The sequence below is a fragment of the Cucurbita moschata genome, unplaced genomic scaffold (assembly GCF_002738365.1).
Source record: "Cucurbita moschata cultivar Rifu unplaced genomic scaffold, Cmos_1.0 Cmo_Scf00001, whole genome shotgun sequence".
Classification (NCBI taxonomy): domain Eukaryota; kingdom Viridiplantae; phylum Streptophyta; class Magnoliopsida; order Cucurbitales; family Cucurbitaceae; genus Cucurbita; species Cucurbita moschata.
Window position 1 is genome coordinate 132,997 of NW_019268517.1, and position 22,679 is coordinate 155,675.

The 22,679-nt window shown below is 37.0% G+C and overlaps 5 protein-coding genes across 6 annotated transcripts; 3 read left to right on the plus strand and 2 right to left on the minus strand.

Annotated features, from left to right (window-relative positions):
• Positions 1–1,237: 1,237 nt before the first annotated feature.
• Positions 1,238–2,947, plus strand: LOC111452646 (diacylglycerol O-acyltransferase 3, cytosolic-like). Its single transcript, XM_023093468.1, has 2 exons — positions 1,238–1,713; positions 2,016–2,947. Exons 1-2 carry the CDS (start codon positions 1,321–1,323, stop codon positions 2,649–2,651), a joined length of 1,029 nt encoding a protein of 342 aa, XP_022949236.1. The 5' UTR covers positions 1,238–1,320; the 3' UTR covers positions 2,652–2,947.
• A 266-nt stretch (positions 2,948–3,213) lies between these two features.
• LOC111454389 (SWI/SNF-related matrix-associated actin-dependent regulator of chromatin subfamily A-like protein 1) lies at positions 3,214–10,618 on the minus strand. Its single transcript, XM_023095868.1, has 24 exons — positions 10,194–10,618; positions 9,967–10,030; positions 9,422–9,513; positions 9,276–9,331; positions 9,118–9,193; positions 8,935–9,001; positions 8,683–8,749; positions 8,501–8,567; positions 8,252–8,335; positions 8,130–8,171; positions 7,808–7,963; positions 7,438–7,515; positions 6,808–6,876; positions 6,651–6,716; positions 6,435–6,563; positions 6,289–6,345; positions 5,222–5,311; positions 4,959–5,024; positions 4,764–4,832; positions 4,585–4,689; positions 4,377–4,502; positions 4,239–4,297; positions 4,132–4,168; positions 3,214–3,504 (listed from the first exon to the last, which is right to left on the minus strand). Exons 1-24 carry the CDS (start codon positions 10,473–10,475, stop codon positions 3,343–3,345), a joined length of 2,166 nt encoding a protein of 721 aa, XP_022951636.1. The 5' UTR covers positions 10,476–10,618; the 3' UTR covers positions 3,214–3,342.
• A 531-nt stretch (positions 10,619–11,149) lies between these two features.
• Positions 11,150–14,931, plus strand: LOC111451076 (50S ribosomal protein L3-2, chloroplastic). Its single transcript, XM_023091339.1, has 5 exons — positions 11,150–11,724; positions 12,721–12,930; positions 13,594–13,698; positions 14,252–14,365; positions 14,453–14,931. The coding sequence occupies exons 1-5, from the start codon at positions 11,344–11,346 to the stop codon at positions 14,624–14,626; spliced, it is 984 nt and encodes a 327-aa protein (XP_022947107.1). The 5' UTR covers positions 11,150–11,343; the 3' UTR covers positions 14,627–14,931.
• Positions 14,932–15,586: 655 nt separating this feature from the next.
• Positions 15,587–16,783, plus strand: LOC111448356. Its single transcript, XM_023087912.1, has one exon. The coding sequence runs from the start codon at positions 15,846–15,848 to the stop codon at positions 16,527–16,529; it is 684 nt and encodes a 227-aa protein (XP_022943680.1). The 5' UTR covers positions 15,587–15,845; the 3' UTR covers positions 16,530–16,783.
• A 485-nt stretch (positions 16,784–17,268) lies between these two features.
• On the minus strand, positions 17,269–21,930 carry LOC111450626 (probable sugar phosphate/phosphate translocator At1g48230). Of its 2 annotated transcripts, none has more exons than XM_023090845.1 (10): positions 21,588–21,930; positions 20,901–21,200; positions 20,600–20,707; positions 20,200–20,231; positions 20,036–20,086; positions 19,804–19,865; positions 19,452–19,713; positions 18,998–19,263; positions 18,816–18,910; positions 17,269–17,807 (listed from the first exon to the last, which is right to left on the minus strand). In XM_023090845.1, the coding sequence occupies exons 2-10, from the start codon at positions 20,982–20,984 to the stop codon at positions 17,643–17,645; spliced, it is 1,125 nt and encodes a 374-aa protein (XP_022946613.1). In that variant the 5' UTR covers positions 20,985–21,200; positions 21,588–21,930; the 3' UTR covers positions 17,269–17,642. The 2 variants fall into 2 exon arrangements, with proteins under 2 accessions (XP_022946613.1, XP_022946623.1); XM_023090855.1 differs by having other exon boundaries at positions 18,822–18,910; positions 21,588–21,927.
• Positions 21,931–22,679: the final 749 nt, after the last annotated feature.

Consider the following 22,679-nt stretch of genomic DNA (forward strand, 5'->3'; position numbering starts at 1 on the left):
TTTTTTTTTTTTTTTTTTTTTTTTAATTAAGAAAATAAAATAGTTTCTTTTACTTCTTAGAAATTTATATTTGTAATTTGAATATTGTTGAATATCCAAACTCTTATTGTAGTATTTGAATTGGTGTGAAAGTTCTATATTCTTTTTTATCCCTTGTATTTTATTTTACCCTTCTTCATTTTAGGCTCGGTGATTCCTCCATCTCAATGCCTTGTTCGTTGAAGAGAGGAAAAACATTTTTTTTAGAAGGGTGTGGAAATCTCTCATAGTAGACGCGTTTTAAAATTGTGAGGCCAACGATACGTAACTGGTTATTAGTAGTGAGCTTGGACTATTACAGATGGTATCAAAATCAGATATGGGGCAGTGTGCTAGCGAGAACCTTGGTCCCCCAAGGGGGTGGATTGTGAGATCTCACATCAATTGGGAGAGAATAAAGCATTCTGTGTAAGGGTGTGAGAACCTCTCTCTATTAGACACGTTTTAAAATTGTAGCGGTGAGTTTGGACCGTTACAAATGATATTACAGCCAGACATCAGGTGGTGTGCCAACGATGACGTTGGACCTCTACCGGGGTGAATTGTGAGATTCCACATCGATTGGAGAAGAAGACAACGGTACGGACAATATCTACTAGTACTGGACTTGAGCTTGAACTAATTGTAACGAGTCAAAATAGACAATATCTATTTTAATGGTTCAATTATTAAAAATATCTATTTTAGTTGTACAATTATTAAAAAGAATCTCCATTGTTATTTTATTTAATTGCATATTCTTATCACATTTAATTTCACGTTCATGAAGTGATTTTTGTAGTATAAATTAATAAAATTAATTATTAAAGGATAAAGCACAAAATTTTTATCTTCACTAAATGATAAAAATAGCATTCTTATCTAAAAAAAAGGATAACATTTACAATCACGTTTTAAAAAAGTTACTCATTTTTATTTCATTAAAAAATTATCTAAATAATTTAAAAGATGTTTTATTTAAAGAAAGCCAGAAACTTAAAAGCTAATACACGCCAGCATCCTACGTGTATCCACGTGGGTTATTTACTAGCCATCCGATCTATACAACAATCATCCAACGGCAGACGGTAAAGCGGTGCTCGCGCGGGAACGAAAAAGGCTCGTGGTCCACGTGCGTTGCCACGAGGTCTCTCAATATCCACACAAAATCCGCCACGTCATCCAAACGCGGTTTTTTGTTGACAACAAGACCTCTTTCCTTCCAAAAATTACGACTCGTTGCTTCTTTTTACTTCCAATTTTCAATCAATCAATTCTTCCGAAGCCACGTTCCCTACATCCATGGAGGTCTCTGGTGCCGTTTCCCGGCGACTTCCCGGCCTCATCCGCCGAGAGATTGCTCAGTCTTCCATGGAGGTCTCCGGTCATGATGCCCGGCGGGCGCCCTGTAGCCTGTCCATTTCCGGTGGCTCTGTTCGTACTGAAACTCGTGATTTCGGCCTCTACGTTCGTCGGAATATAAATTCTCCTAGGTTTAGCGATGACGGTCATGTGCGGTATTATGTTGGAACCAGGTGCCATGGGGGCAGATTGAAGAAGGAGAAGGAGGCGGTGAAGAAGAAATTGAAATTGCTGAAAGGATTGTCTGGTGATTCATCTGCGGCTTTTGCATTCGGCTTCGTGTTTCGTTTTGATGATAGCTCGGTCGGCGAGTTTCAGGCGGATCGCTTCTCTGTAAGTTGAACCATTCGGAATTTCTCTCCTTCTCTACCGTTATTAAAATCTTATGATTCGAATCCTGTTTGCTCGCGCCACTTGATAGTTGATCTGTAATGGCTGAATAATTTGATGCTTTCATTTGTAGTATCAAGCGGTATTAATCATATCATGTTGAATTGGAGTTGGATTTACTTACATTTATTCGCCATGGAACTCTTCTGTTTTTGCTTTGATCATCCAAAGAATCGCTCTAGAACTCGGTTTTTTTGGTGCGTTTTTGGCTGAATAGATTGGTTGATAACATCTTTGTTGATCAGATTGAGGAAACGAGAGAGGTGTTGGAAAGACAGCTTCAACAGCTAAAAGCAGAGGAGAAGGAACAGAAAAGAAAAAGGAAGCTAGAAAAGGCCAAGCTGAAAGCAGCTCGATTACAAACCGCTCACGATTCATCATCTTCATCCTCCGAATCCAGCGCCATTGAAGGCAATATGACCAACACAAGCTACCGAACAAGGAAGGCGAATTCACCCTCACTTTCGCAGCCATTCTCAGATCAATGGCAGACAAATGCCATTCAAGGATCAGCATTAGCTCCTCCATTGCAGACCCATCAGCTGAATTCAAACACCGGAAACTTCGGTGTTGCCCGATCGTCATCTGTAGGGAGGGTTGAAGTGTGTATGGGAAACAAGTGCAAGAAAGCAGGGGCAGCGGCATTGATGGAGGAATTCGAGAGGGTGATGGGGGCAGATAGTGTTGTTTGTGGGTGTAAATGCATGGGAAGATGCAGAGATGGACCAAATGTGAGAGTTTCTAGTTCTTTGGACATGGAAACTCGCTCTGCAAATCCACTGTGCATTGGAGTTGGAGTGGAGGATGTTGGTAGAATTGTGGGTGATCATCTAGGAGGACAAGGGGAGCATAAACAACCTAGGTTTGCACCTTCAATTTGATGCCTTCTTGGGAGAAATTAATTTAGTGTAGTTCGTAAAAAGTTTATCATCTTCCTTATGGGTTTGGGAAATTTTGGAGCCAATCCAGCTGCTAGGACTATGAAGTTCAGGTAGATGGAGGATCATTTTAGCCTCTTTTAGTGTGTTTCTGACAAATTTGTTGTAACGTCCGTTCATCGACCGCTTGAGTCGACCTCTTGAATCACAAGAGTTACTACTAATACAGAGAATTTGCTTTGTAAAACCATCAAACAGAATATTTTCTTATATGATAAGTAAAATATGTGAATTATTTTTATTTACACGAAGTCAACTTAGGGAACTTTTTTTTGGGTCTGTTCTATGAACTTGTGCTTTTATTGAGAACTTATACTAGTTATTTTAAGTTGTAAAAAGTGCGTAAATACGTAAAAGAATGTACTTTTTATAACTCAAAATAACCAATACAGATGTTTTACTTATCATATATGGAAATGTTATGTTTGCAAACCAAATTATGTGTCAGTAGTAACTCTTGTGATTGCTGTTGATGAACGGGTGTTACGTTAGTTATGTAAATATAGGTTTCAAAAATTAAAATTCCAAGTATTCATAATTAAGAGGTGAATTTTAGCTTTAATACAAAGGAGTTAACTATAAGATCAAGAAAAAGATATTCCTTTTCTTAGGTGCAGCAAAATGATTGTATGATTTAATGCCTGGGAAGTTTCAACTTGGATTGAGTATCAGCACTTACATTGCTGCAGCGCTTAATGAATGAGTCTAATGTCTTTTGCTTTGAATTTGGACTGCTGCTTGAAGCTGGCTGCTGCTTCACTGCCACTTCCAATGTGTTCTCTTCCCCATCCAGCATCTACAATTCACCAGTTCAAACATAAAACTACAAATCCAAGCTAACAAATACAAATAAGTTTAGAATCCGAGCTACAAAAAGAAACTATTTTGGTCTCGAAACACTCATTAAAGTTCTCGTTGGAACTTGGCGTAATACAAACCTATCAAAGATAATCTCTGTTTGTTTACGATGCTTCTATAGACAAACGTTTGAAGTCACGTGTAGTTGGGTTAAGTGTAAGGCTTGCTAGAAGATTAAAGTGCTCGTCAAAGGGTCCAACTTAACGGTGATGTGAGATCCCACATTGGTTGGAAAGGAGAACGGTGTGGAAACCTCTCCCTAGTAGACACGTTTTGAGAACTTTGAGGGGAAATCTGAAAGGGAAAATTCAAAGAGGATAATATCTGCTAGTAGTAGGCTTGAGCTATTACAGGTGAAGACTAAAAGTATGTATATTTTGGATTGAGAACCGAGGCACCAAATTTGAAATAGGGTTAAGTTAGGTCTAGTTTTATAATTTATGCAAAGTTCAAGGACTCATATCTCAAACTTAAAAGCTTATCGACCAAAAGATAATAAACACAAAAGCTAATGACTAAAATAGAATTTAAATCTCAGTTGGAAATTTTCTGGATTGAGAGTTACCTGTCCTAAATTTTCTAACTTGCTCTGAACAACATCCCTGCAATAAGCAAATAAATGGATTAATTTACTCACAGATATCGTTTAGCCAACACTCAACGGGAACTTACCATATGATATCATCGACTGTGTCGTTCGCCAGTAGATAATGTATGTTAACAGAAGACACCTACAAGAACAAGATCACCCAATGAAGATTACTATTATCATTGTACTTGAAACTTATAGAACATATAGCATGTTCATACCTGTCCAATTCTATGAGCACGATCTTCAGCTTGAATCAGATCACCCGGGGTCCAAGAAAGCTCGGCAAAGATAACCGTGCTGGCAGCGGTTAACGTTAGCCCGACACCTGCAGCTCTGATAGATAACTGCAGAAGTTTTAAAACTTTGGTCACCATTTTAGCTTCCATTGAGAAACTGTTGAAAATTTTGGGCAAAAGAAAATGGTACCACTGCTGCCCTGATAGAATCTTTCTGCTGAAAGTCTGCAATCAGAGCTTGCCGTGTTGCTGACGGAGTACCCCCGTCAATTCGAATGCAGTTCACTTTCTTTTTCTGGAAATCAGCAGTTTAAATAAGAAAAAGACTGATCTCAAGCCAGAAACTGGTGTATAGCAACAATGGCTTACTTGAAAGAACTGGTGTATAGCAACAATCATGGGCTGATGATGAGCAAAGACCAGAAACTTGCAACCTGCCTGTGAGAATTATTAAGTGTACTTTAACATAATATATCCACTTGAATGTACACTGACAGACGTCCACATAACAAAAGTCGAGATATTAAGCAAGCTGGTAGTACACATGGATGTTTGGAAGAATACCTCAACCACAGTCTCTAAATAATTAAGAACTGCTGGAATCTTGGCTTCAGCAGAATCAGTGTATATCTGGTTTCAATATAAAGTTGGAGACTTTCAAATAAGAAAGGAGGAAGATATTGGGCAAATTTTCGAGGTTATTTAATAAGAAAAACATCTCTATAAGACCTTGATGCACCGAATTTATAGCTAAAAATCAAATTCAGGGATGCTAGTTCTCACATGAACACTTAATATGCAATAAAATGAGCAGCATTGAAAGTTACCTTATTAATAAGATTCTTTTGTTGAAACTTCAGTGATTCTACCTCCTCTTCTGATCTGCAGGCCTTAATTTTTCCTTTAATAACCTCCAACTGTAGACAAACACATTATATCAGTAGAAACGCATTGTTTATTGAACTCCCTGAATGAAGGCTATTATAAATAAGTAACAAACCAAAGTTGGGGCTGAGCATAAAGGAAAAATGATAATTCAGAAATGTGTGATTTCTGCTTCACAAAAGACTATTTGGCCGAAAAATGAAAAGTAGTAGTTTTTCAAGACAGGATTGAATATGTTGATTGAGTTCGGGGTAGTAATTGCATCAGTCGTATCTTAATCCGATACTTGAGTGTATTTTCTGTGTCGGAATCTTCATATTGTTTGCTGATTACTGTGCACTCGATCCTACCGTTTGATTATCCATGCTTTTTACTATTTATAATGATGTTTGAAAGAGCTACTCAAGTTAAAGGCTATGTGAAAATAAATCAAACAAAAAAAAAACTTCTAGAAAATCATCCAAATAGGCTTTCTGTACTCAGAAACAAAAGCTTACGCTAAATTATAAAAAATATCCTTGTTCATTCAAAAATTGTAATACACCTTTCATAAACATATAAAACTACCTTCACGAGTACAAATTCTTTCGAATGTTGGACAAAAAAATGACATGGAAAAATATAGTCGTAACTAGAATGCTTGTCTGGATTAAGTCGGAAAGAACGGCATACAAACATGTAGATTTTTCATCCAACATTCAAATGATTTCTCTACTCTAAGAGTAGTTTTGAAATGTTCATAACAGTTCAAGGATAATATTGCAACTTGAAAGAATATGGATACTTTTTAAACAAAAGGGTAGTTTTTATAATTTAACCTAAAAAACTCAGAAAAGTAGAACCTAAATCTTGGCATTTCTTGATTCTAAATAGGCTACTTTTTCAATTTTAGCCTGTAGATCAGAGTATTCTTTATCCTCTTATTTCTCTAGAATTTAAGTTTAAGTTTAAAGGGTTGCCATACAAATGCCCAAGGATAAGCTAAATATTCTGGATGTTCTTAAATTACCTCACAAAATAAAGCTTTAATTCCCCTTATGTCCTTCTCAGCCAAATCAAGGAACACCTGCAAACATGAAGCAAATTGTCAGAGGACCAGTAAGAAAAGAAAAAAGGGAAAAAAATCTTTAAAACAAAATGAATTGGAACATGTACCTGTTGCCTACGCTTCAGAGGGAGCTCAGAAAGAACTTCCTTTTTAAGCCTGCGGATCATCAAGGTTGCTTTCATCAGATTGTGTAATTCTTCATGGTTACTTGCACCTTGATATAATCCAAAAGTTCCCTGAAAATGATGATGTTTCTAAGTGATTCAGACAAGACCACAGCTATGCGTAACAAGCTTTTGATTATAGAAGCCATTGTTCCTTACACCCTTGCAATATCTGTTGCCATACTCGTGAACACTTTTATACACATTTGGATATAATGCTTCCAACTGCAAAGTTCAAAGAAAATTCAACTGACATAAAAACCAAATACTTAGACATGTACATGGAATTAAGCCAGAAAGAACAAGTAAACTCAACCTGCTTGAGGAGTTCAATTGGTCGAGACAATGCTGGAGTTCCACTAAGCAAAATAGCATACTGAGCTTTCTGAAAATAAGATTTTAACATGTGTAAGGGTTATAAAGGAAAAGGAATACCTGTGCATAAACTCCATGTGCATTACAGCGCACATTTTAGTGCCACGTGCAATTTCCAAAATGCATGCATTTTAGCCAAAGACACATTCAATTTCCATAATGCATTTGGAACGGCTCAAGCCACCGCTAGCAGATATTGTCCTCTTTGGACTTTCCCTTTCGGGCTTCCCCTCAAGGTTTTTAAAACGTGTCGGCTAGATAGAGGTTTCTGCACCCTTATAAAGAATATTTCGTTTTCCTCCCTAACTGATGTAGGATCTGACAGCATCCACTTTGCCAAAAATGTATCCATTTAAAACTGATAGGATGCGTCTAATTAGAAACACATTTTCAGTCAACTCTGTCAAATACGCTTGCATCATGCACGATAGACACATTCATTCTACTCAACAGAACTACCCTGGGTTACGAAATAGGTTGAAAATAATCCATTTATACTCTTGTTAAACCCCAAAAAAGACTTGCCAAAAAATCCATGCAGGAGTGGACTTCATTAAGAAGACAAGATAACCTGTATAATGGGCAAACAAGCGACCGTCCTCTTTGCTTGAGCATTTTTCATGTAGTGTGACTCATCTGCAATAACAACCTGACAAATAACTAGGCCAGTGTATGAGCATTAACATTCAGGGTAGAGAATAAAGAAACCCGTAGAAATATTACTGAGTTTGTAATACTACAACAAACAAACCAAGGATCTTGTCTGAAATACATGACAACATTGTAAAACATAAAAAATAGAAGGACAGAGCGAGAGAATACAGAAGTCCACGAGAACCTTTTTTGAAAAAGAAAAAAAAAGATGAGCGATGATTTACTTGCTGCATGAAATGAAATAACTAAACAAAATCTAGGCGTTACATAAAAATGTACAGAGGCACCTTAAAGTCCGAGGCCATTAGAATATTCTGTAACTTCTGAACCGCATCATAGGAGATGATGTTGAAAAGGCCATCAAGATGAATGGTGCTTTTGGTGCTTGAGGAGAGGATAGTAAATCCACTCTTATTTGACCCGCAATTTTGGGACAAAACAACCTGATTCAGAACTTAATAAAGTATAAACATCTAAAGCTGCAACTCAAACATCCTTTTTAAACCCTATCAAGACACCAGAAATCTTGTACAAGATATAAAATCTCAATCCAATAATCGATTAAAAAAACAAAGAAAGCAATTACAGAGACGAGGATGCGGTTAATACATGAATATCTGATGAAGGAATTTTGAGCCATTGCTGAATCATCTGGAAGAAAGCAAAAGAGAAATAACAAGTTAGCAAAAATTCTCTCTTTAAAAAGGAGGTGAAGTTGACAAAATATTTACAGCAGCCCAGTGCAAGCGTAAGGAGGATGGTGCGAGTATAAGAACGGGCCATGATTCACGAATACATGCAGCCACAGCAATAGCCTGCAGAGAGTATGAACAAACTAAGGATTTTGAGATAACACAACATTTAAGAGATAAAAATCAAAGTTTACATCTCCGAAATAAGGTGTGTTTTATTCATTATCTAATAAATTGTTGTTCAAATATAACATAACAATTACAAAGCTCAGTTAGAGAGTCATTTGCCTGCAAAGTCTTCCCTAGCCCCATTTCATCTGCCAAAAGAGCACGACCTCCATGCTGTAAAATAAACCTGAAAATAGCAATTGACAAAGATAAAAAAGAAACTCATACATATCAAATTTAGAACTTCGAACTATTATGATAAAACACAGTGGCAACTGACAGAACTCTCGAATACTTCATACCCAACACCTTCCCGCTGAAAGGGTAAAAGCTTTGATTCGATATCCGCAGGTAACCTGTTATATTTGTCTTGTACAAAATCATAGAAAACATCAAAAAATTTAGTATATACATATATTAATATGCAAACAACCCCTGAATAGAGAAGTAATTTACAGAAAGAAGGGGTAACTAGGAGTCAAACCAATGCCTGAGTTAGGATATTTAATATAAATGTTACTAACATCGAGTTTCTAACCACATTCAATATCTACCTCGTAGATCAGGAAGCAGAGAAGCTGCTATGATAGCACGATGCACCAAGCCATCTAACTTCTCTACCTGTGAAAAAACTAAACTACATTATTAGGATATCTTATGCCACAACAGACTGTCCTCATAAATATTATTTTGTATCAATCGATTGTAGCAAAAGGTAATGACGCAAAGGTTACAACCTCAACTTTAGAACCAACTACGTCGCGTAAAACATTTTCTGCCGCTGACATACTAGATATTGGAAACATCCATAATCTGCAGGTACGAAAGTTTAAGAGATACAAATGGTAACAGACAAATACAACCATGATGAGAGCGAGAAGTGAGTGGAGGAAACCTTTCTTTTGCGTTCCAAGTGGCTTTAGGGATTTTTCGAAAAGCTTCTACCAGTACCTATAAAATATGCATGATGATATAGAAGTAAAGGAGGATTTGATTAGCAGTAGCTAGAACAAAATCTTTGTAGGCAGCTAGAAAATGCACCTGATCGTATGAAAATTTTGCGGCAATGTTCCCGCTGCTGTGAAGAAAAAATTTGACAGAAAGCTTAGGTAGTTCCTTTGCACCTTCATCTCCTTACACAAATAGCCAAAAGATATGCAGATAATAAATAACTTTTAGCCGCTCATTATTATGTTGGAGCAATATAAGGGGAAAGTTTGATACATGAGATTGAAATTAAAGTAAAAAAAACAACTCAGGGCTATCAAAAAGAGCCCCCATAGATTAGACGGTGCCAAATAAAAACCAAGAAAAAATAATTACATTAAGAGCTCCAATCTTCCATGTTCCAATCAGGGATAATTGACAATTAGAAAAAGATATGCATTCAAAGACCAAACAAATGTATCAAATTGGGTCGATAGACTAAGTACAAACAATCCAAATTCAGCTGGGATATGATCATTTCCTAAACAATTCCATTATTGAACTCTAATCGTTAGAAAAATCCGCATTCAAAAAGTTATAAGCTTTGTTCAAATTGTAAAGAGAGATAGAATTACGAAGCTGAAAAATTAAAAGCTTACCAATGTGCTCTTTTGACGTAGCGGATGAAGGTAATACTCCGACCAAGGGAGGAAGGGTTTCCACCTGAATATTAACAAATGATCAAAGATTTGGAAGCATGGTAAAAACAAATTACACCAAAGAACACCATGGACGCGGACATAGCGCTACAATCTCAGAAACAGGGTCCTAAAGGTACAATAAAACACTACAAAAACCATAATCAAAGCATGAACCAACGACAAACCCCGCGCGAATGAGAACCCCGTGCAGGATTGAGTTTGGAAGATTGAAATGCAGGGTTTTGAGGTTTTAGGTTGCAGATTTTGGCCTCATTTGATTGAACGAACTGATGAGAGTGTTGATTATAAGCAGAGCAAGGAATAGAGACGTTTACTGAAGAAGAAGAAGCAGAAGCAGAAGCAGCAGCGGAATGAAGTTGAGCGATCTTCTGAACAGCATCTCTCTCGAGGGAATCGAGTTCTTCAAGTGTCAAGTTCCAATCATCATCTTCATCTCCAAATTCCATTTTTCTTGGAGAAAGGCGCGAAACCCTTTCTCCAATTGCCGCTAGAGTCTCCGATGAAATGGAATCTCTCCACGCGCCAATTTTGAAGTGCACTACGGGGCGGGACGCTGTCGGAATGATCTTTCCCGTTCGTTATTTTATGGGATTTTTTCCATTCCTTATATTTCCATATTTCAAATTATATATATATATATATACATACATTTTTTTTATTTTTTAATTCAATTATTTGTGAATTATTATTATTTTTTAAAAAAAATTTAAAATCATAATCTTATTTTATCAAGTAAATATTAAAATATTATTTTAAGCAGTATACAAATATGATTGATTGACACATGGTTTAAATCTAGTATAAAATATCCCCCGAATACGATACCAGCTACGTCAACAAAATTTTGTATCCACACAAACTTGGTGGGCATGCTCGTAATAGTTTACACAATCAAACTTAAAAATTTCGAACAAATTCGTCATGTATATCTAATTATTGATAAAAATATAAATCTCTGAGTTATTAATTTAATATTAAATGTTATTAACGAGGAATATTTATGAAAAAATTTAAATACAAAATTTCACAAAATAATAACTCGAATAATAAATAAATTTAGCGTATTTAAAATAAGCTTTATTATTATTTTAAATTAGCACCGTGTCGTTGATATTTTTAGTTTTCTTAGAACCCTAAACCCCGAGTGGTCACCTTGCTTGCTGCCGCTCTCCCTCCATTACACTGCGTACAGAGAGAGAGAGAATGAAATTCCAGTGTCTCCGAGATCGGAATCTACTCTGAAACTGAGCCAAAGCTTTCCATTTTCTCTCTTGCATCTCCCCGTCTAAGCAATCTTTGCGAGTGTTCTTCACCATGTCGGCTTTATCCAGAGGTCTCATTTCTCGTTTTCGTCTTCTGTCGATCAATTCCGCCGCTTCACCGACAATTACTTCTTCTTCTTCTTCTTCTTCTTCATGGACGCATCCGTCTTGTTATTTCTTCTTCCGTACTTTCAGTACCGAGGGTTCGATTCAGGCTGGCGATGGCTCTTCGCTTTCTTCTCCGATTATTGAAGCTAAACCTGGTGTTATGAGCCCTAACTCGAAGCGTACGGGAGTCATTGCTGTCAAGTGTGGAATGTCGGCGCTGTGGGATAAATGGGGAGCTAGGGTACCCATCACTGTGCTCTGGGTTGATGATAATATTGTATCTCAGGTCAAGACTATTGAGAAAGAAGGCATCACAGCTCTCCAGGTACTGTTTAAATATCTTCTTCTCGTTTTCATTTCTGTCAGCGGAGTAGTTTTTGTTTATTATTCTTGTGAGCACTGCTTAGATGAAATTAGGAAGGGGACATTGTTGGCTCTGGTAGTCTTGGTTTCTGAATGGCATGGGATTTTGGCTTAATGATGCCGAGGAGTACATCTTTGGAATACTATTTGCTATGTTACTCTCTCTGTGAGAGGGATTTGAAGCTGTTACTCTGTTACTCCTACCCTTTCAATTCCATGGATTCTGGAACTATACTGAATTGAGCTGCACACTGTTGTTTTGGATCAGCATTTCACCTATGAAAGATATTCAGTTATCAGAATAGAAGTTGAACAGGGTATTTATGTACGTTCTGTCTTTCATATGGAAATCAGAGGCCAATGGGCCATTCCCTTTACTCGTACCGATCAGAATCTGACCTCACAAGAAATTGAGCAAAAGACTGCCGAATTGGCCTATTTCTTGCGTGTACCCATTGAAGTTTTTTGAAAAATGAAGTTCAGAATGAATGCTTTCTTAGTTCGTAGCAAGAGGTATATAACTGAAATGAAAGAATAATCCTTTTAATAGACAATAGTAATAGTATAACTTAACGGGAGTTTCTTCAGAATGCTCATTTGAGACAAAGCAGACGAATACGGATTAGACAGAAAACTGTCTTGGTCCGAAATTTTGTGGCTTCCATTGTTACACTTAACTAGATGTGATTATATGACCTTTTTGTTCTTAATAACTGGGTTATCGAGGTTCAAATTCTCGTATCAAACTCATTGCCTACCTCCCTAATATTTGGGAAGCAACAAGAGTTTTGATTATTACTTACACTTACCATTGTTGATTTCACCATTTCTAAGGGGAAAAAAAGTTGTCTTGACCGTTAGACCATATGTATGAGATCTCTTTTTTCAGTTCTTACAAATTTTATGGCATAGGACTTGCATTTATTGACCAAATGTGCTATGCTATGGTGCTAGTTAGATTGGCTGTGGACAGAAGAAGGCGAAGCATTTGACAAAACCCGAGGTAGGTCATTTTAGGGCTCAAGGTGTTCCATTGAAGAGGAAACTGAGGGAGTTTCCAGTGACAGAAGACGCCCTTCTTCCAGTTGGTACGACAATTGGTGTTCGTCATTTTGTCCCTGGACAGTTTATTGATGTGACAGGAATAACAAGAGGGAAAGGTTTCCAGGTGAGTCCATTGCAGCATTCCTTCATTAATTTTTTAGCTCACAGCCTCTACTCCTATTAGGTTTCTTTCATTCCCTTGTATTTGTTAATATGGTTAAGTTAATTACATATTCAAAACACATGAATGTTATTGTGGGAACATAAATGGTTAAGTTAATTGCATATTCAAGCAAATATTTTCAATAAACACCGTAACCCAACTCTAATATTTTACCATGATTTACCTAACTCGAACTTGTTTTGTTTGGCTTGAATGCTTAATTATCTAACATTCTGCATGATCTGCGGGGTGAAATTTGAACATCAAAGTCACAGTGCTGTACATGTGTATGTTATCACAAGACAATACGGACAATTTCTCGATGAGATCACGTGCATCCTCAAGATGACAAGAATTAAAACAATCACACAATTCATATATATAAGTATAAACACGAAAAATATTAAGGGCTCTATACAAACCCTAGGAGAAACTTGTGTAGCTGATAACTTATGTTGATCTTTGATCTTTGCTTTGTTTCTGTTTTTCATGTTTTTGCTAATCTGGTTGTATGTTTGTGTTCTAGACATAAAAAAGCTGTTTTCTTTCCATGTGTAAATGGTATAATATCTTTTCCATAAAATGATGTCTCTTATGGCTAATCTTTTTTCTTATTGTTCACAGGGAGTGATGAAAAAGCATGGATTTAAAGGAATGCCAGCATCCCACGGAGCATCATTATCCCACAGAAGCCTCGGTTCTACAGGTCAGAGGGATGCTCCTGGGAAGGTGTGTTTATCTTTTCATGGTGACACTCATTTTTAAGATTGAGTGGTTATTTCAGTTCTCAAATGCATTTTAAGGCTACCCAAAACTCACATCTGGTTGAAACTCGAGCATTGAAGATATCCGCGTAGTAGTAGGGTAATATATCGTGCTAGCCTACTTCGACATAGGACTTTGATTCTGTCTCCTTCGTTTCCTGTCAATGTGCAAGGTTCTTTCTCAATGAATGGAGATTTTAGAGAATAGAAACAAGAATTTGATGGGACTAAACAAAAAGGAATAACTTGCACGGTAAAAGGACGTTTTCTGGATTTATCTATGCTTGTGCAATGAATCAATATCGAGTAATTACTATATTGTAATAGAACAAGCTTGAATTGTTTTTTTAATACCAACTTTATCTGCAGTAGAATTACTATGTTGTAATAGAACACGCTTTGGTTTAGTCTGATTTATTTCTTGAATCGTTTTTATGGTCTGTTATGTTGCGAGTTCTACTCCGTTTTCTCTGTATGCCATGTCGTATACGACTGAGAAACGTGTTCTTATTTTCCAGGTTTTTAAAGGTAAGAAGATGGCTGGTCGTATGGGTGGGAAGCAGAGAACTGTGAAAAATGTGTGGGTCTACAAAATTGATCCTGCAAGAAACTTGATGTGGGTTAGAGGACAAGTAAGTTTCTTTCAATTTACACATAAATATGACACTCTTGCGACATTGTGATCTGAGATTATTTGCTGCACAAACTTCACCTTTCAGGTCCCGGGCGCCGAAGGAAACTTTGTATTTATAAAAGACGCCTTCTACAAGAAACCCGACAAGTCGATCCTTCCATTCCCTACCTACTTTGCGAACAACGACGAGGACACAGAGACGTTGGAACCTCTCGTTGCTGATCTTGGAGAAGTAGATCCATTCATGGTTGGAGAATGATAGGGAGTTGGGCTTTTCAGTGCAAGTTCTTCGATTTCGCTCTGTTTTTTTCGATCTTTTCAGCTACTGATGACCCTTTTTCGAGTAGAAACGCAGCTGGAGGTTCTGTATGAGGCAATCCAATCTCCTTATACGATGGGAATTTACCATTTACTTTTCTTTCAACTCAAAACTTGTACCGGAAAATGCCATTTTGAAATAAAGGATAGAGAAAAAAGCTATGATTATTGAGGTTTTTTGTTGATGTTTATGTGAACTTGGAGAAAGAGATTGTTTATGGCTGCCCTAGCCTCTCTTCATTTGAACTCATTTTCATCTTCTACTCTCTGAAATTTCAACTCTAGATTCTTAAAATTTTGTTGAAATTCCTCAACCCCACCTTAAATTCTGTTAACCACCATACGAGTTTGTTGAAGACTCTTATGAGGAAGACTGTTGTCCAAGTCAATGAACCTTTCCTCGTCATCGTCATCGACTTCATTGACCTCCCTTTCATATGGACTGTCTCGGCAACATTGATCATGATGAAGCTCTCCATTGCCGTCCTTGGCAATGGTGGTTTTGTCATGTGGGTCGAGAGCCTTCAGTTCCTTCTAAGGCTCCCTCATGGCCACCTGAACAAAAAAAAAATCACATGTAGAATTGATAAACTTCCGTGGAATTCAACAGTCTCACCACCAGCTCTGAAGAATTCACGAGAGACCAGCCAACTAGTTAAGAGGCGAGCACAAGTCAACCCTAAACACCAACTAGTCAAGAGGCGAGCACAAGTCAACCCTAAACCGTCAGTAGTAAAAAAATAATAATAAAAAAAAAATAACCCTTGCAATAAAATCTAAAATAATTTAAAATTTTAAAACAATAAATCGATATTCTCCTCTAAAAAAGAGATATAAAAAGAAATAAAAGATAAGTTTAAAAATTGGAATTTTAGAAGAAAATCAGTCTAAACTTATAAAAGACGTTATTCTGCGCACTGAGTTCAAAATTCAAACCAAGAGAGCCAAATCGCTTTTCTTCTTCTTCTTCTTCTTCTTCTTCTTCAGGTCAATCTCGATTCCTCCATTTTTATCTGAGGAGGTTTCTCTCTCTTCAACAAATTTCTCTCTTTCTCTCTCTTCTTCAAGGTTCAGAACCCAAACCCTCCTGTCGTTCTGATTCTCTCTCCGGCTCCGATTCTAGGGTTTCTGTTCCGGCGAATGCTGTTCCTCCTCATCCAATGCAATCCAATTCCATTTCTCACTGCCAAGAATGCGGCATCACTCAATCCGAGTGTTGGATCCTCCACAATGTCCGTGTCAAAGCGTCCTTCCGTCGTCTCTGTACCAATTGCGTCCTCAGGAACAATATCTCCCGTTTCTGTCCCGTGTGCTTCGATGTTTATGACGATTCGACTGCGCCGCCGTCTCATCAGCGAGTTATGTGCTTCAGATGTCCTTCGATCTCTCATCTCTCTTGCATTTCTTTTCGTTTTTCTTCTACCTTCCTTTGCCCTCTCTGCTCTGATCCTTCTTTTACCTTCTTCGACTGTTTCGGCTCCGGCGGCCTTGGCCTTTGCCAATCGGAGTACGCCGTCGCTACTTTGGCCGGGAGAGACATTAGTGGTAAATCGGCTAAGGCGGTTGTCGCAGCGGCTCGTGTCGCCGCTCAATCCATGCGGAGAGCGGCAGCTGACGCTAGGGCTGTAGCGGAGATGAAGATCAAGAATGCTGCGTTTGCCAAGAAGCAGGCTACTCTCGCATTGGAGCGGCTTGCTTATCTTGAGCTAGAGGAGAAAGATGGAAATGAACATGCTAATAGTAACGGAGATGCTGTGGCCGGTGAGATGACGGTGGAAGAACAGAAGCTGCAGGACTGGATATCTTCGATTCTCGAGCCTAAGACGCGGAATCAAACTCAGTAGCAGCAGGCCAATGGATAAGGAAACCAACTGTAGAATTCAGTAGAATGCAGAGTCGCTATACAGTAAAACCATCCATGGAAGCCTCTGAATCAATGTAGTGATGGTTTTTCCAGATTCATGGATGGCAGGAAAGATCAGTCGAGGTAAGTATGAAAGAATTTCCATGTACATTTCAACATTGTTTGCTGAAATGATATTGAGAATGAGGCGCATTTTTCTGCTTCTCTATTGAATCCAATTCTTTATTTTACCCATTTTTGTGTCTGTTAAAGAATTCAAAAGGTTGAAGATTAACGTTTTCCTCTGGAAAATTAAAAAATCCATTCAAAACAAGTTCAAATTTTTGAGAGGACAAATAGATGAACACGAAGAACAATGAAATTTGGAACCCCATTTCACGATTAATCACGAGAGAACATAAAGAGACAAACTAAAAAATTGAAGATCGTTGAAAGGACGATTGTTGCTCTTTAAAGAAGATTATACTCCTTCCTCAATCAAATCATTTTCTTTGTTCCCCCAACTTCCGCAACCCTACGCTTAAATCGAAAAGGTTACAAAAGTGGTTGTTTTGATACAATTTTAACGTCGAAAACTTCTTAAACGGATAGATATATGATTAAAACTGGCCACTTATGTATTATACCCTCGTTCATATACTCACTACAAGAGTCGACATGAATGATTGTTAACAACAAATTAAAACGTAAGAACACGAAAAGAAAAATTTAGAAAGTTCGTGCATAATCAAAGACTATCTTTGGTCTTTATTGTGAAATGAATGCTGAAAATAAAGACAACCTTTCATGGATCAAAGACGGCAAAGATTACTTAGTGCCCCTAAAGAAGAAAGGTTTGGTTCATCCAACAAATACAAATTTGCATGACTTGGTTGGTTAAAAGAATTGTCCTAAGATATTACATTCAAATCAAGATCAAGAGCGAGCCCCCATAACAGCAACTTCCCCATACTCCCAACCCAATAACATCTCTATTCCATGTAACAACACTTCACTTCCCACAAATTCAAATGGATTCATCATATAATTCTCATCTTTCCTCTCTTCTTTTTCCTTCCTTCCTACCAATTCATGTTCATATTTATATACCACTCTACTTGTTGTGGTTACCAACCTGCATACGACCGCTATGTGACAACCTTGATGCAAGTAACGGTGCTTCTTCATCGACATTCATGTCGGACGAACCACTTCCGCCGTTGCCATTGTTGCTATTTGGTGTGAATATATCTGACGATCTCTTCTCTAACTTCCAGTCCTGTATTATGCATCAAAGTTTCAGTTAGGAAAATATTGGAAGGTTGGTCAAGAGACAATAACCAGCTCATAGAAATTACATAACAGACAGACAAAGAAGCACGTAAGTTAATCGTTGGCGTTTGTACGCACACCGACCCCAAAACTCATCGTCCCTCAACAAGGACCTTGAGATATCGGAGTCTTTAGTGAGCTTTCAGAACAACAAGTTTGCAGATTGTTTGCAGTTCAACATTCTTGTCTTACAGACTATATCCATGAATCTACTGGGCAAAATCATCGAAGGAAAGGGAAGGAACTATTGGATATGATATCATGAAAACTTGCAAAAGCTCGAAAAATTTAGCATAAGTTATAGCTCGATCAACTTTCAAGTTCGAAATAGAGGATGTCATTAAGGTAACATTTGCATCCAGCTCCTCTAATAAAAAAAATGTATTCCCCCAAGAAACATAAATTCCTATTAATTGAACTAAAAAAAAATACAATGATGAAGGACTCCCATAGACAAGTACTGTAAACAAAAATACGTTCGCACGCACGCAGAACAAAAACAATACATTCCATCTAACACTCTTAGGAATTCTATTCTTTTCCAACAATATTTGGGAATTGCAATCATATACATCTCATTTCCATGTAAATCATGAAGTGAAGTAAGCAGCAGGTAAGAGTTTAGTTCATAATTTCGCTTGACCTTAATAAATACTTCACATCTCACATTAATTAAAAACTAAAGCTCCAAAAGGAATTATATTATCGATGCAGACGACTATGATGGCGAGAAAATAATAATACTCATTCCAAATGTATGATAATTCTTCCAGCCTATGTAACTCTAATATTCCTAGCTTATAAAAACAAGAACAGATGCAATGATATGGAAATATGGAACGTTCCCATCAGTCACTAGAACCTAAGCTGATACTAAATAGTGGTTTGAAAGTTCTCGAGTATATATGTTTTAAATGATTAAAATTGCCATGAGATATAAATAATTGAGAGCAACCTTTACCATTCTCTCTGGAATGCTTTCAGAAGACAACTGAGATGCACGAACATCCTTGACCTTTATGTAATTATACATGAGGACGCCACACAATGCTGCATTGAGAGAAGGATTGGTAAATTGAAGATCATGATAAATTAGTAACACATAATAGGAAAAATCCTCCACTTGACAAGGATTACCAATTGCATAGCCAATGATATTCAACCCTGTTATCGTAGATTCAGGAAATATAACAGTTGAGAGTGCTATTAGTATCCAGTCTTTGAGAACACCAGCAACTCGAATAGTAACAGCTCCGGTTCTTCCAATTACTAAAAAAATAGAGAAGTTCAATGCCAAGGCACACAGTGCATTCGAAAAGAAGATCCAGAAGTTGAACTGAATTTGAGTAACTTGCATATTTGGTTTCTCCAACAAGTACCAAGGAACAAACAGGAAAACAAAGCTGCATGTATCAAACATAAAAAGTGAGCGGCTAAGTCCATTGACCACTATTAAATTAGAATCTGTCTTTTGTCAAATTTACGTCATTTTCCAATAAGTGATTGTTACTCGTGATCAATCCGAAATCTTAAGAATCCATTGACAATTACACAGATATTTCCAGTCAAGAAGCACCAAAGTACACTGTACCTGCATGGAGCAATGTAATATAAGCTGGTGATAGGATTTAGAGTCAAGCCCTTCTTTTGCAGAAGGACCTGCGTCAAGACCAGCCGAAGAGCTTCTGCAAAGATACCCGTGACCTGGTAAACTGTACCTACTACATTAAAATGAATCTCTCCATATGAGGAAACGACAACCCCAACACTGACCAGCAACATGTTGAAGAAAACGTCACACCTTAACTTGTCGGTGCCACACACAACAGCCATTAAAAACGTGGCTACTGGCACTGAAATATCAAATTTAAATCTAATTATTTTACATTTTTTAGGAGACTCATTCAAAAAGTAAGAAAAAGGATGAAGTTTAGCCTCCATACTTAAAGCCTTAAGCATCTGAATGAAGGCCACAGATATGTGTAAGTAGGCAGTGTTACCAAACCTGAAATATCAATAGTTAGTAATGCTAAAACTATTGTGAACATGACGCAAAGTGCACTGGTCCCATATCTGATAAACACCATTTACAAAACCAAAATACGAGACCCATGCCTACTAAACAAAACTCTTTAAGTACTATTACAAGAGGTCTAATTTTACAACTTTACTTACCAAAGACTTGATGCAAAAAACGCGCTAATTGGAATGACACATGTTGCATATCTGTCCAACAAAAAAGATATATATTATACACTAAAAAACAGATAGATATTATACCCAAGAAAAAAAAAACGTGAAAACAGCAATTATACCACAGCTTTTCTTGATGCACTTACATTTCAAAAGTCATTTTGACTGGAGATACAACCTGCAGATTTGAAATCAACATTAATGACTCTAGCTACCAAAATTTGAAAAGAAAAGATTAACCCAGCAAGAGAAAATGGATGAATTGGGATAATCCAAGACGTGCAAGATTTTTATATTGAAGCATTGCTGCCTGCTAGTAACAATTAGTAGTCGGTACAGACTGAGGATGATGTAGAACTTTTTAATACTTTTTCTGCAAATATGGTTAATAAAAAAAAGGCTACCTCTAAGGAAGATAAAAGAGACAGTTACAAAAACCCAATTCAACAGTCATCTTCATACCAAGGGAACAAATTGACAAAGAACAACCAGTAAATTGAAGAAAGTCCATTAAAGTCATATATTGAAGTTCAGGTACAATCATACCTTGAACACGCGAACGAGAAAGAATGCAACAGCACCAGAAAAGCCCATATGAATCATTGTAAGGGTAATAGGCAAAGGAAAATTGAAGTATTTTGGGGAGAGCACCCACTGCAATATTAGAAGTGCAAATCAAAACAAGCATCAGCAGAAAGCCAACAACTAAGCAGTAAGAATGGTTAAACCTTAAATTAAGATTGTGAAACAGTTAAATTATGAGAATTAATTGTGCCAGTAACGAAAAAGGTAATGAAAACTGGAACAAATTTCAAATCTGAATTAAAGAAAACAGATGTCGAAATACCTTGTTGTACAAAATAACTCCAGATGATAGCAAAATGTAGATGAAAAGATACAGGTAAGTGAGCACAAGTGGTCTGTTGATCATTTTGGCGAATAAGAACCTTCGCTGGCTGATCTAACAGATGAGTTCCGGCAGTTAAACTATCTTTATCACCTCTTTCTATGATCTGAAACTGAAGATAGAGGCATCTTCTATCTAAACTCTGCAGTCGAATTCATCTTCTAGGCTATACAATAGGGTTTATCGGTTCCACCGACGGGTGCAATGCCTACTGTACTGTATATACATGCAGGATAGCGCCTGAGAAGACGAAGCCCGGATTCATACAAAAGGATTTAACCATTCCAACAAGAAAATCCCAGATACATTACATTCAAACCATCCAAAAAGGCACTGAGAGTTAAGAAGTAACACGATTTGCCAAAATCATAAAAAATCAACAATCAACCACGCCAATAAGAAAGAATCGCGTACAAGAACCAAATTCGGACAATGACTAGTTTATGATGAAAAACTGATCCAAATGGGAAATATAAATAAACCCAAATTCGAATAGATCTGAAAGAATGCAGCACAAACAAGAGACAGAAATTCAATTGCAACACAAGACAAGACGCGGGACGCCAAGAAAACGCATCACAGAGCAGAACGCGATGAAATACGAAAGGGTGAAGAAGAAGAACTTACAGAAACCGTGGGATCGAGGCGTAGGCGGGAATAGGAAGGAGAAAAACGCTCAACAGTTGCAGTAAATAAACCCTACTCGGCGGTGAGAAGGAAAACGATGCAGAGAGGGGAATTGTGGGGTTCCAAGTGGGAAATGGAGAACTGGGTTAGTAGAGAAAAATGGAGGAAGAGGAGGGAGAGGGACAGAGAGTTAATGGCGTCTGGATTTCGAAGAACTGATGGATCCGTACGCTGTAAAAAGTGCATTAATGGCTTCTGGATTTCGAAGATGCAGAAGTGAACACAATACACACGCTGTTATGCTCCCTTTTCACGGAACGGGTTCCTTTAAATACTATCCACATCTGGTTTGAGTTTAAAGAAATTGAGATTTTAGTATAAAGATGGCCTCAAATCGAATGAATCAAATGAACAAAATTTTGAACTACAATGGTCTGGTTTAGTTCATAATCCATAAAATTTCTAAATTTATTTAAACAAAATAACAAATGTAATAATAATAAAAAAAGTTGTATAGATCATAAATGGCTCGACCGAACTTAAACAAGATCACACGGTTCAAGAGCCACATCGGCCTTGATCTTAGCCTATAAGGCCAACCATAAAGTTATATATGTCTACCTAGCGAGTAGGAAACTCATCTCTATCCTTATCTATAGCTTCAATCCACCTATCTCAATACTCATTTTTACGAAATTGTCTATTTATTAGTTTTTTTAATATATTTTTAAATTATTTCATAAATAATTTTTCATTTTCAATAATATTTATTTATTAAAAAGTAAAACATTTCAATAATATTTCATAGACAAAAATATAATATAATACCTTAATCAACAAAATTTCTAAAAAGTCAAATTTTAATATTATAACGGACTTCGACTTAAAAAGGTTAAATCCGAATATAAGGAGAAAAAAACCTAATTTAGAATTTGAAAACTTTGCTACATTTTGCAAATTCCAAAAAATCGAGTTAGATTTGCAAATTCCAAAAATCCGAGTTAGATTTGCAAATACCCTAATCTTTTTCCTACCCATTACAATTACTCTTTCAAATATTTTATGTCATATTGCATCAACAAATTTATTTTT